The sequence below is a fragment of the Eleutherodactylus coqui genome, chromosome 1 (genome assembly GCF_035609145.1).
Source record: "Eleutherodactylus coqui strain aEleCoq1 chromosome 1, aEleCoq1.hap1, whole genome shotgun sequence".
NCBI lineage: Eukaryota > Metazoa > Chordata > Amphibia > Anura > Eleutherodactylidae > Eleutherodactylus > Eleutherodactylus coqui.
The window spans coordinates 163,497,400-163,509,819 of NC_089837.1; the positions used below are offsets into that span (position 1 = coordinate 163,497,400).

General features: G+C 46.9%; 1 protein-coding gene across 3 annotated transcripts in view; it reads right to left on the bottom strand.

Moving 5' to 3' along the window:
• The window catches only part of IQCG (IQ motif containing G), a 34,255-nt gene that overhangs the window by 6,113 nt on the left and 15,722 nt on the right, over window positions 1-12,420 (bottom strand). For all 3 annotated transcript variants that reach the window (XM_066602956.1, XM_066602941.1, XM_066602948.1), the window contains exons 8-9: window positions 8,738-8,869; window positions 6,451-6,552 (exon numbers count right to left, since the gene is read on the bottom strand). In XM_066602956.1, the coding sequence (XP_066459053.1) occupies window positions 6,451-6,552; window positions 8,738-8,869 (234 nt within the window). The remainder of the gene's footprint in view (window positions 1-6,450; window positions 6,553-8,737; window positions 8,870-12,420) is intronic.

Here is a 12,420-nt window from a genome sequence, read left to right on the forward strand (position 1 = left end):
GACTGCCACCAGACGGACCAATGCAAAGGTATTTGCCAAGAATGTTTTCATTGTTGGAGGAGGAGGGGGATGTTTTTGAGGCACTACGTGTCCGTGGTTATATGCACCTTAACAGTAACCGCGTTGGTGGGAAATGGCCTCGCCACCATGATGTCTTTGGGAAGCCTCTGTTTCCACACCCCAGTGACATAGCATTAGCAGCGGTATAGGCAGAGCCCAGAATTAGTAACATTTCAGCGGTAGCATTAGGGACAGGCTCCAGTAACATATCACTAGCAGCATTATAGGGGGAGCACAGTATTAGTTCCATTTCAGTAGTAGTAGCAGTCCAGACAGGCCCCAGTAACAATTCCGAAGCAGCAGTATAGGGGGAGCACAGTCTTAGTTCCATTTCAGTAATAGTAGCAGTCAAGACCGGCCCCAGTAACAATTCCGAAGCAGCAGTATAGGGGGAGCACAGTATTAGTTCCATTTCAGTAGTAGTAGCAGTCAAGACAGGCCACAGTAACATTCCCGTTGCAGCAGTTTAGGGAGATAAGTCTCTTTCACATTTCAATAGTTGCAGTATAAACAAGGCCCCAGTTACATTTATGTAGCAAAAGTGTAGGTGAACCCCACACACCTTGCTGTAGCATGAGTGCAGGCGAAGCCCATAAAAATTACTAGGATTACACTGTAGGCGATGGCCCAAAAAAATTGGTGTACCAACAGTACTAATGTACCTCAGAAAAATTGCCCATGCCCAACCAAGAGGGCAGGTGAAACCCATTAATCGCTTTGGTTAATGTGGTTTAATTTGTAACTAGGCCTGGAGGCAGCCCAGTTAAAATAAAAATTGGTTCAGGTGCAAGTTTCAACGCTTTAATGAGAATTGAAACGTATAAACATTGTTTACAAAAGTCATATGACTGAGCCTTGTGGGCCTAAGAAAAATTGCCCGTTCGGCGTGATTATGTGAGCTTTCAGGAGGAGGAGCAGGAGGATGAATATAATACACAGATTGATGAAGCTAAAAGGTCCCCGGTTTTTATGGTGATAGAGAACGATGCTTCCATCCGCAGGTGCAGCCTACGTATTGTTTAGGTATCGCTGCTGTCCGCTGGTGGAGAAGAGAAGTCTGGGGAAATCCAGGCTTTGGTCATCTTTATGAGTGTAAGCCTGTCAGCACTGTCAGTTGACAGGCGGGTACGCTTATCCGTGATGATTCCCCCAGCCGCACTAAACACCCTCTCTGACAAGACGCTAGCTGCAGGACAAGCAAGCACCTCCAGGGCATACAGCGCGAGTTCAGGCCACGTGTCCAGCTTCGACACCTAGTAGTTGTAGGGAGCAGAGGCGTCACGGAGGACGGTCGTGCGATCGGCTACGTACTCCCTCACCATCCTTTTACAGTGCTCCCGCCGACTCAGCCTTGACTGAGGAGCGGTGACACAGTCTTGCTGGGGAGCCATAAAGCTGGCAAAGGCCTTGGAGAGTGTTCCCCTGCCTGCGCTGTACATGCTGCCTGATCTCCGCGCCTCCCCTGCTACCTGGCCCTCGGAACTGCGCCTTCGGCCACTAGCGCTGTCGGATGGGAATTTTACCATCAGTTTGTCTGCCAGGGTCCTGTGGTATAGCATCACTCTCGAACCCCTTTCCTCTTCGGGTATGAGAGTGGAAAGGTTCTCCTTATACCGTGGGTCGAGCAGTGTGTACACCCAGTAATCCGTAGAGGCCAGAATGCGTGTAACGCGAGGGTCACGAGAAAGGCATCCTAACATGAAGTCAGCCATGTGTGCCAGGGTACCTGTACGCAACACATGGCTGTCCTCACTAGGAAGATCACTTTCAGGATCCTCCTCCTCCTCAGGCCATACACGCTGAAAGGATGACAGGCAAGCAGCATGGGTACCCTCAGCAGTGGGCCAAGCTGTCTCTTCCCCCTCCTCCTCATGCTCCTCCCCCTCCTCCTCAACGCGCTGAGATATAGACATGAGGGTGGTCTGACTATCCAGCGACATACTGTCTTCCCCCGCCTCCGTTTCCGAGCGCAAAGCATCTGCCTTTATGCTTTGCAGGGAACTTCTCAAGTGGCATAGCAGAGGAATGGTGATGCTAATGATTGCAGCATTGCCGCTCACCATCTGGGTAGACTCCTCAAAGTTTCGAAGGACCTGGCAGATGTCTGCCAACCAGGCCCACTCTTCTGTAAAGAATTGAGGAGGCTGACTCCCACTACGCCGCCCATGTTGGAGTTGGTATTCCACTATAGCTCTACGCTGCTCATAGAGCCTGGCCAACATGTGGAGCGTAGAGTTCCACCGTGTGGGCACGTCGCACAGCAGTCGGTGCACTGGCAGATTAAACCGATGTTGCAGGGTGTGCAGGGTGGCAGCATCCGTGTTGGACTTGCGGAAATGTGCGCTGACCCGGCGCACCTTTCCGAGCAGGTCTGACAAACGTGGGTAGCTTTTCAGAAACCACTGAACCACCAAATTAAAGACGTGGGCCAGGCATGGCACATGCGTGAGGCTGCCGAGCTGCAGAGCCGCCACCAGGTTACGGCCGTTGTCACACACGACCATGCCCGGTTGGAGGCTCAGCGGCGAAAGCCAGCGGTCTGTCTGCTCTGTCAGACCCTGCAGCAGTTCGTGGGCCGTGTGCCTCTTCTCTCCTAAGCTGAGTAGTTTCAGCACGGCCTGCTGGCGCTTGCCCACCGCTGTGCTGCCACCCCGCGCGACACCGACTGGTGGCGACGTGCTGCTGCTGACACATCTTGATTGCGAGACAGAGGTTGCGTAGGAGGAGGAGGGTGGTTTAGTGGAGGAAGCATACACCGCCGCAGATACCAGCACCGAGCTGGGGCCCGCAATTCTGGGGGTGGGTAGGACGTGAGCGGTCCCAGGCTCTGACTCTGTCCCAGCCTCCACTAAATTCACCCAATGTGCCGTCAAGGAGATATAGTGGCCCTGCCCGCCTGTGTTTGTCCACGTGTCCGTTGTTAAGTGGACCTTGGCAGTGAGGGCGCGTACAATGTTGCGGGAGATGTGGTTGTGCAGGGCTGGGACGGCACATCGGGAAAAGTAGTGGCGACTGGGAACCGAGTAGCGCGGGGCCGCCGCCGCCATCATGTTTTTGAAAGCCTCCGTTTCCACAAGCCTATACGGCAGCATCTCCAGGCTGATCAATTTGGCTATGTGCACGTTTAACGCTTGAACGTGCGGGTGCGTGGCGGCGTACTTGCGCTTGTGCTCAAAGAGTTGCGCTAGCGACGGCTGGACGCTGCGCTGAGAGACATTGCTGAATGCGGCCGAGGACAGCGGAGGTGAGCGTGTGGGTGCAGGCCGGAAGACGGTCGTGCCTGTGTCCTGAGAGGGGGGTTGGATCTCAGTGGCAGGTTGGGTCACAGGGGGAGAGGCAGTGGTGCAAACCGGAGGCGGAGAACGGCCTTCGTCCCACCTTGTGGGGTGCTTGGCCATCATATGCCTGCGCATGCTGGTGGTGGTGAGGCTGGTGGTGGTGGCTCCCCGGCTGATCTTGGCGCGACAAACCTTGCACACCACAGTTCGTCAGTCGTCTGCACTCTCAGTGAAAAACTGCCAGACCTTTGAGCACCTCGGCCTCTGCAGGGTGGCATGGCGCGAGGGGGCGCTTTGGGAAACAGTTGGTGGATTATTCGGTCTGGCCCTGCCTCTACCCCTGGCCACCCCACTGCCTCTTCCAACCTGTGCTGCGGCTACAATTGCCTCCCCCTCTGAAGACCGGTCCTCAGTTGGCTTATCACACCAGGTGGGGTCAGTCACCTCATCGTCCAGCGGCTCTTCCTCCGAATCCTCTGTGCGCTCCTCCCTCGGACTTACTGCCCTTACTACTACCTCACTGATAGACAACTGTGTCTCATCGTCATCGTCCTCCTCACCCACTGAAAGCTCTTGAGACAGTTGCCGGAAGTCCCCAGCCTCATCCCCCGGACCCCGGGAACTTTCCAAAGGTTGGGCATCGGTCACGATAAACTCCTCTGGTGGGAGAGGAACGATTGCTGCCCAATCTGGGCAGGGGCCCGAGAACAGTTCCTGGGGGTCTGCCTGCTCCTCAGAATGTGTCATTTTCATGGAGTGAGGAGGCTGGGAGGAAGGAGGAGCAGCAGCCAGAGGATTCAGAGTTGCAGCTGTGGACGGCCTAGAAGACTGTGTGGTCGATAGATTGCTGGATGCACTTTCTGCCATCCACGACAGGACCTGCTCACACTGCTCATTTTCTAATAAAGGTCTACCGCGTGGACCCATTAATTGTGAGATGAATCTGGGGACCCCAGAAACTTGCCTCTCTCCTAATCCCGCAGCAGTCGGCTGCGATACACCTGGACCAGGAGCTCGGCCTGTGCCCACATCCTGACTTGGGCCTCCGCATCCTCGCCCCCGTCCACGTCCTCTAGGCCTACCCCTAACCCTCAGCATGGTGTATTACGAGATTAGCAGAAACAGAACGCTGTAATTAAATGTGCCGCTTATTGGCCTGTGGTTGGAGGCTGACTTCGCGTACGTAACACACTGCAGAGGCAGGCAACAATTATGCGCTAGGCTGGGTATTGATTCAACAACTACTACCCCCAGCAGAGACGCAGTAAACTGAAGGCAGTGACAGGCAGGCCTAATATTGTGGTTTTTTTGGAAGGTTTTGTGAACAACCACACTGCCTGTGATATAGTCTGTATTTCAATTTCCCTGTTGGAGGCTGACTTCGCGTATGTAACGCACTGCAGAGGAAGGCAACAGTTATGCGCAAGGGTGGGTATTAATTCAACAACTACTACTCCCAGCAGAGACGCAGTAAACTGAAGGCAGTGACAGGCAGGCCTAATATTGTATTTTTTGGAAGTTTTTGTGAACAACCACACTGCCTGTGATATAGTCTGTATTTCGATTTCCCTGTTAGAGGCTGACTTCGCGTACGTAACGCACTGCAGAGGCAGGCAACAATTATGTGCAAGGCTGGGTATTAATTCAACAACTACTACCCCCAGCAGAGACGCAGTAAACTGAAGGCAGTGACAGGCAGGCCAAATACAGTATTTTTTGGAAGTTTTTGGGAAAAAGCCCACTGCCTATATAGCCAGTATACCTCTTTCCCTGCCTCACCAGTACTGCCCCTATGCTCTGTAAAATGACTGCAGACTGAGCTATGGTCTGCACGCCTGATATACAAAAAATAAATAAATTGTGCAACACTGCTAAAAGCAGCCTTAACAGTACTACACACGGTCAGATGTGGCCCTAAGCAGGACCGTTGGGGTTCTTGAAGACTAAAATAACACCTAACACTCTCCCTATAGCAGCAGCAGCATCACCAGCACATTCCCTGATCTCTGTAAATAAGGGAGATGGAATAAATCCTCCACAGTGCTACCTACTGAAAGGCAGCATTCCTTCGAGTCAAAGTGGGACTTTTTATACAAGTCTTGCTACAATGACTGGGAATCAAAAGCAAAGCCAGACCCCATGTACTTTTGATTCCCAGTCATTGTAGCAAGACTTGTATAAAAAGTCCCACTTTGACTCGAAGGAATGCTGCCTTTCAGTAGGTAGCACTGTGGAGGATTTATTCCATCTCCCTTATTTGCATATTACCCAGAGGAGCGTGCGTGGCCATTTGAGTCTCCTCACTTATTTATAGTATATAGTTGCTCTCCCTAAGGAGAAAAGAGCGTTTCTGACCCCTGATCTCTGTAGGCATGCATCTGTGGTGAGCCGTGGGTCGGGGCAGATTTAAATACTCGGGTGACACCTGATCTCCCCAGCCACTCACTGCAGGGGGGTGGGATAGGGCTGGAATATCACAGGAGGAAATTGTAATGCCTTCCCTGTCTTTCTATTGGCCAGAAAAGCGCGCAAATTTCTCAGAGATGAAAGTGAAAGTAACTCGAACATTGCGTCGTGCTCGTCTCGAGTAACGAGCATCTCGAACACCCTAATACTCGAACGAGTATCAAGCTCGGACGAGTACGCTCGCTCATCTCTACTTATGACCTAACTAATGATGGCCAATGTTTTTATGAACACAAAACAGAAAAAGAAATGACATGACAAGACAGCAGTCTTGGGCCTATGTAATAAACTCTGATATTATTAATAACTAGAGATGAGCGAGCATACTCGCTAAGGACAATTACTCGATCGAAAAGGTTCGGCTGCCGACGCGGGTGAGATGTGAGTTGCGGCGGGGAGAGAGGGAGAGAGAAATCTCCCCTCCGTTCCTCCCCGCTCTCCCCCGCCACTCCCCGCCCGCCGCCGGCAGCCGAACCTTTTCTTCCGAGCGGGCAGGTACTTGCTAAGGGCAATGCTCGATCGAGTGCCCTTAGCAAGTATGCTCGCTCATTTCTATTAATAACCAAATTCTATGTTGTTTTCGTATTAAATGTATTTTAATGTTAATCCTGGTGAGTTTCCTTTTAAAGTATTCTGAACGGTTTACCTTAATTGCACTTGCTAACTCCATCTTTTCTTGTTTCTTCTTTTGCTGGGCTTTTTCTTTCTCTAAGCGATCTTCAATAATCACAGACTCATACTCTTCATACTACAGCAACAAAAAAATGTTGTATAGGCTAACTAGATCTACCATACAAATTACAATAAACCATAATAATAACTAGAGATGAGCGAACGTACTCGGATAAGCACTACTCGTCCGAGTAATGTGCTTTATCCGAGTATCGCTGTGCTCGTCCTGAAAGATTCGGGGCGCTCCACTGCTGACAGGTGAGTCGCAGCGGGGAGCGGGGCAGAGCGGGCGGGAGAGAAAGATCTCCCCTCCGTTCCTCCCCGCTCTCCCCTGCAGCTCCCCGCTCCGCAGCGCGTCCCGAATCTTTCAGGACGAGCGGAGAGGTACTCGGATAAAGCACATTACTCGGACGAGTAGTGCTTATCCGAGTACGTTCGCTCATCTCTAATAATAACCAATTACATAAAAATAGAGGTAGTAGCATTCATGCTATTTCATCCTTTCTGTGTGACGTCTTCTGTTTGACTTACAGTGAACAGAACAGAGTACAGGTGGTAGTGAACATGAAACTGAAACAGCTATATGTATATATTCAAACAATGTGTTACATGAAATAAAACTTTCAAAAAGGGCTGTATGGGTCTTCATGTTGCACAACCGTCTGAAAGTAAACTCCTCATGCTATTTTTTTCACATTTTCAACTGCAATGTTTCAAATATGTGCAAATATATTGTGCAAATTTTTGATAAGATATATATTTCCATCTGTTCTTTATTCTGGAAGCACATTTGAAAAACTTTAGGTTTTTGTTTAACCATTTAGAAGATGTACAACTGTAACATTATTTAACATTTTGAGGAACACTTTGTTTTCCTACACCAAGTGTAGATTGCAAACACTTATAGATGTCAGAATGATAGATACCACCACAAATGACCCCATTTAACAAAAACTACAACCCTTAATGTATTCAATGAGGGGTGTCATGAGTATTTTGATCCCACAGGTTTTGTTTTTTTTTAGGAGTTAATGCAATTTAGAGGAGAGAAAATAAAATTTCATAAATTTGCAAATATGTAATTTTATGTATTTATATAGTGCACATGAAAATGAGGATTTGCACCCCAAAATGGATACCCCCGTTTGTCCCGTGCTCAGAAATATACCTATTGTGGCCCTAATATTATGTCTGGATGCAGAACTAGGCCCAAATCGAAAGGAGCATCCAGTGGCTTTCAGAATAGAAATTTAGCTTGAAGGTGATTTAGGCCCCATTGCACACTTGTCGAGTCTGCGAGCTGCCAAAACGGTAGAAAACCCCCACAAATGACCCCACTTTGAAAACTAGACCCCTTAAAAAAATTTTCTAGGGGTGTACTGTGTATTTTGATCCCACAGTTTTTGAATGAATCTAAGCAATGTAGAAGGAAAAAATGTTTATTTGTTTTGGTAATTGTGTCATTTTGAAAAATTTTTTTTTTTAATTTTTTTATACAGCACGCACATGAATAAAGACTTTCACCCCAAAATGGATACCCCTGTATGTCCTGTGTTCAGAAACATGCCCCACTGTACACTTGTGCAGAACAAAAATAAAATAATGAACTCCCTAAACCCCATCACCACCACCACTTTTTTGGGCATTCCCTAAATCTTAGATGAAATTAATAATGTAAAACTGTGTGGTATGTCTTTAAAACAGGTGTAATTCGAAAGGCCAGGTTTGGATGGACACACAGGGCAATGAAACCAGGTTTCCCCCCCTCTTCCCATGCTTGCTGCAAACTCGACACTTTTTTGGGGGGTATTTCTTGACCGCAGTGGCAGGAATGGGGTGTCAAAAGTGGCGCTATGTGAGCCGTCACGCCTCCTCAGACTCGTAAGCTCGGAGGTGCAGCGATCTCAAACAGAAAGCGCTCAACAAGTTGCTCCTGGAACTGCAGGAAAGTGAGCATTCCCTGGGAGTTTTTGTAAGTTACAGGTAGCAATCTGAATAACACGGACTTACACGGCCATATGTGGGATCCGATTGCGGAGGCCCGCTGCAGATCCCAGCTGTGAGCCCGGTTGTGACCCAGCATGCAGCCGTGTAATGTACCATGCATGACCAGGTAATTACGCAGGCAGTCATGCGCAGTACACCTTTTTGTGTTTGCTCATATTTCCTGTACCATCAGTAGCTACAGCTGTAATGCCTTTTTTCCTCGGCACGAACAGAACTTCTTCAAAACTGCTGGAGGGGTTAAATATTGTCCTTACCTGCTTAGCTAGATCATTCAGCAGTGATAGGTCGTTAGTTCTAGAAGTCTTCAGAGAGTTTAGTTCAGCTTGCTTCTCTTCTGTATCTTTGTCATATTTCTCCATCCAGTACTCTAATTGCTCTTCCAGCTTCTAATGATTACAAACAACAATTACCATGTTAGCCAGTGTTCACAACCTATATTCAGCCTTTATCAGTTATAGATCTCTATATAACAAAAAATATTGTTTTCTATATACACACATTTAAAGCTCATTCACTTGGGTGTAAATACGATTTATATTATGTTTGTATTTTTTACAATTGTAATATCACTAAATCCCCATTGATTTCCATTTGGTATTCAGACCTTTGGTCCTATTTTGGTCTGTATGACGGGTCAAAATAGCCTTTTGAAGGCAATGGAGCTGCACAAATACACAGTGAATACGCATGATCCCTGCATATTTGATCAATGCTTGCGTTGTTTTTTTTGTACATGTAAATAAGCAGTTATGACACACCAAAAATGGCAAGAAAGGCCAAAATACACATTGAATAGGCAGAGCTTGGTCCTTGAATATCCAGCATATTCACAGACCGAAACTAAATATACCTGTGAGAATGAGCCCTTAGTGTAAAGTACTTATAGGCTCATATAGTGTCTATTCTAATATTTGATCAGTCAGGGGTTCAACTCCTGGCACACCCACCGATCAGCTGGGTGAAGAGGCCGTATGGAATGCCATGTGCCCTCCAGAAAGTGTATGACCACTTCTAGAATGTTTATGCAAAAGCCTATTAGGCTAGGTTCACAGTAGCATTAATGCTTTCTGTTTCTCAATGTCACTGACTATAGTGGGGTCCATCCGTCTTTAGGCATAATGGCAGAAATAAGGCTCAGATGAAATAGTGCAGCATGTTGTGCTGTTTTGTCCAGGATGTCATGACGGATCTATAGCAGAGGCTCTGAATTAAACTGTGCTAAGCCACTTTTAATTGTTTCTCCAGATACAGTTGTAAATACAGTTGTGACTTCGCTTGGTATCACAGTTCACTGCAGTTCAGTTACATTCAGTGGAGGTGACATGGTCCTTTTGATTTGGGGTGGTTCCTGGAACCCACACCGATCAGCCAATCAAACATTGCCTATTACAAGAATAAGGTCCCTTTACACAAGACGATCATCATTCAGATTCTCACTGGCTCGCAGGAATGTGAACAATGCTTTCAGTGTAGATACTGGCAGCCACTGAATGATAAACAAGAATTTGTTCAACATTTGCTTTCTGCGGGGATACAAATCAAAGGATGATTGGCCGAAGTAAACAGGCCGCCCATACTGTGTATGGAGGCAGGCGGCCAGACTGATCTCTGGAGTGCTCCGCCTCCATTCTCTAAATGATCCTCCCTCCTGTGTGAAAGCCCAGAAGCGATTATCACTGGTACGACTGTAGAAAGGAAAAAAACACGCGATTATGCCTTTTTTGGGGGAAGGGCGGAGGCTGGTTTTTACGGCATACACACTGTGACAAAAACTTGACATAACTTTATTTTGTAGGTTAATACGATTACGACAATACCAAATTTATATATATATATTTTTTTCTTTTGGGCTGTGCCATTATAAAATACTTTCGGCCACCATAATTTTATTTTTCTTTTGATATAGTTGTATGAGGGCTGATTTTTTTGGACGTCTGTCAGTTCTATTGGTACTATTTTGGAGCGCATATGCCTTTTTGATCACTTTTTTATAATATTTTCACTTGGAAGACAGGGTGACCAGAAAAGCTTAAGTCTGGCATTATGAACTTTTTTTTCTGATGTTCACCTTGTAGGATAAATAATGCAAGACTTTCACAGACATAGCAATACCAAAAATGGTTTTGTTTTGATCTTTTCTTATTCTAAGTACGAGAAGAGATATTTTTTAAACTTTCAATCCTTTATTTCTACAATAATAGTTTTTTCTTCCCCACTTTCCTTTTTTTTTTCTTTCTTTAATCTAAGGGGACCTGAAATTGAGATCGTTTGATTATTCATACAGTATAATGTAATACCATAACATTGCATTATACTGTGTTCTTACAGGCAGTCTATGGCCTTTAGAAGGCCCCTGGCTGCCATGACAACAGAGCACCTCGCAATGCCCTGTTCCCCTATGACATAAATATACATCCTAGGATGCTGATAGGTTAAATGGGGGTCATATGGGGACATTATTACTTAATAGACGCCATAACTGGTATTAATGCTCAGTGGGTAGACTAAAGGAGGCACTGTTACTGTGTGGGAGGGCACTGAAATTGACACTATGTGGGATGTATAATGAGCACAAACGGGTGTATACTATGACTGTGTAGGGCACAATGGGTGGTGGTATTCAACTGGGCATTTTGGATGGGGAGATTGCGTAGACGTTTGAAAAATAAAGACAGGCGGCTGGAAGGAGTCAAAGATGTCTGTGTAACAAATTCTGCAGAAAAGCGAAAGTGAATGACTCCACTCAGTCACCTGTGATTACTGGATACAGAGGTACTGCATAGAGCTGGTATCTGCTGCTATATGGTCACTGTATAGGGCATGATATTGGTCTATACATAGTGTTTTATATAGTGTTTTTTCAGTGCGGCTTTTGATGCAGATTTTGCATTTTTAATTGAAGGGGATGAAGTCTATTGCAGGTCCGCGTCAAAATAGGCACCAAATAGTACGACATTTGGTGTGAATTTTACTACTGTGGAAAATATGCTCCATTGGCATCTGCAGTCATGGACCATTCATGCAGACATGATTGATGAGGTCAGTGACTGGCTGCAGTTTTGATGTGAATAATAAACTGGCTTGTGAACAATGCAGAAGCTTCCCAGGACTTACCATATGCTACCGGGGGAGGAGAGGGCGGGGGGGGGGGGGGGGGGTGCCACAAGCTGTAAGAACAGCCCTGGTCCCCTTAACCCATTTACGACCAGCCACTGTATATATACGGCGGCTGGTGCTGGGCTTAAAGGACCACCGATCGTAAAAATACGGCGGTGCTCTAAGCCTCCTGCCTCTGCAATCAGTCAGAGCAGGAACGGGTTATCAGCTGTTAGTGACAGCTGATAACCCGAAGCAGAAGGCAGGAGGGGTTTTTAACCCTTCCTGCCTTCTGCTTCCCCGATGTACAGTGCTCAATGAACACTGTCGGGGCAAAGTGAAAGTAAGAAGTTCTTTCACTACGGGAGCCTCGGGGGGTCATGTGACCTCCCGGGATTCCCTGCTACTGCAGAGCTGGAGGGTCAGACTTAGACCCTGGCAGCTCTGCAGGTGACTAATGTCACCACAGGGGTTGCTTTCCCCTGTAACTGAGGGTCCTATGGACTGCCCAGCTACAGTGGGAAAATGTCAAATAAAGTTTAAAAAAAAAAAAAAGTGAGTGTCCCCCAGAGGTCTTATATGACGTCATGGGGGACACAGATAGTAAAAAACACAATTCCATACATAAGTAAAACAAAACAACAGAATAAAACAACAAAACATACATAAAAAAGGGAATACCACAAAGCAGACGCCAACAAAAACCGTCACCGTATGCGCCCTATAAACCAAAACCGTACATACTATATATCAAAATGTCCGAAATAAATAGAGGAACCCATTTCCATATTTTATTTTAGTGTAAATATAAAAATAATTTTTGAAAAAACTATAAATGTTA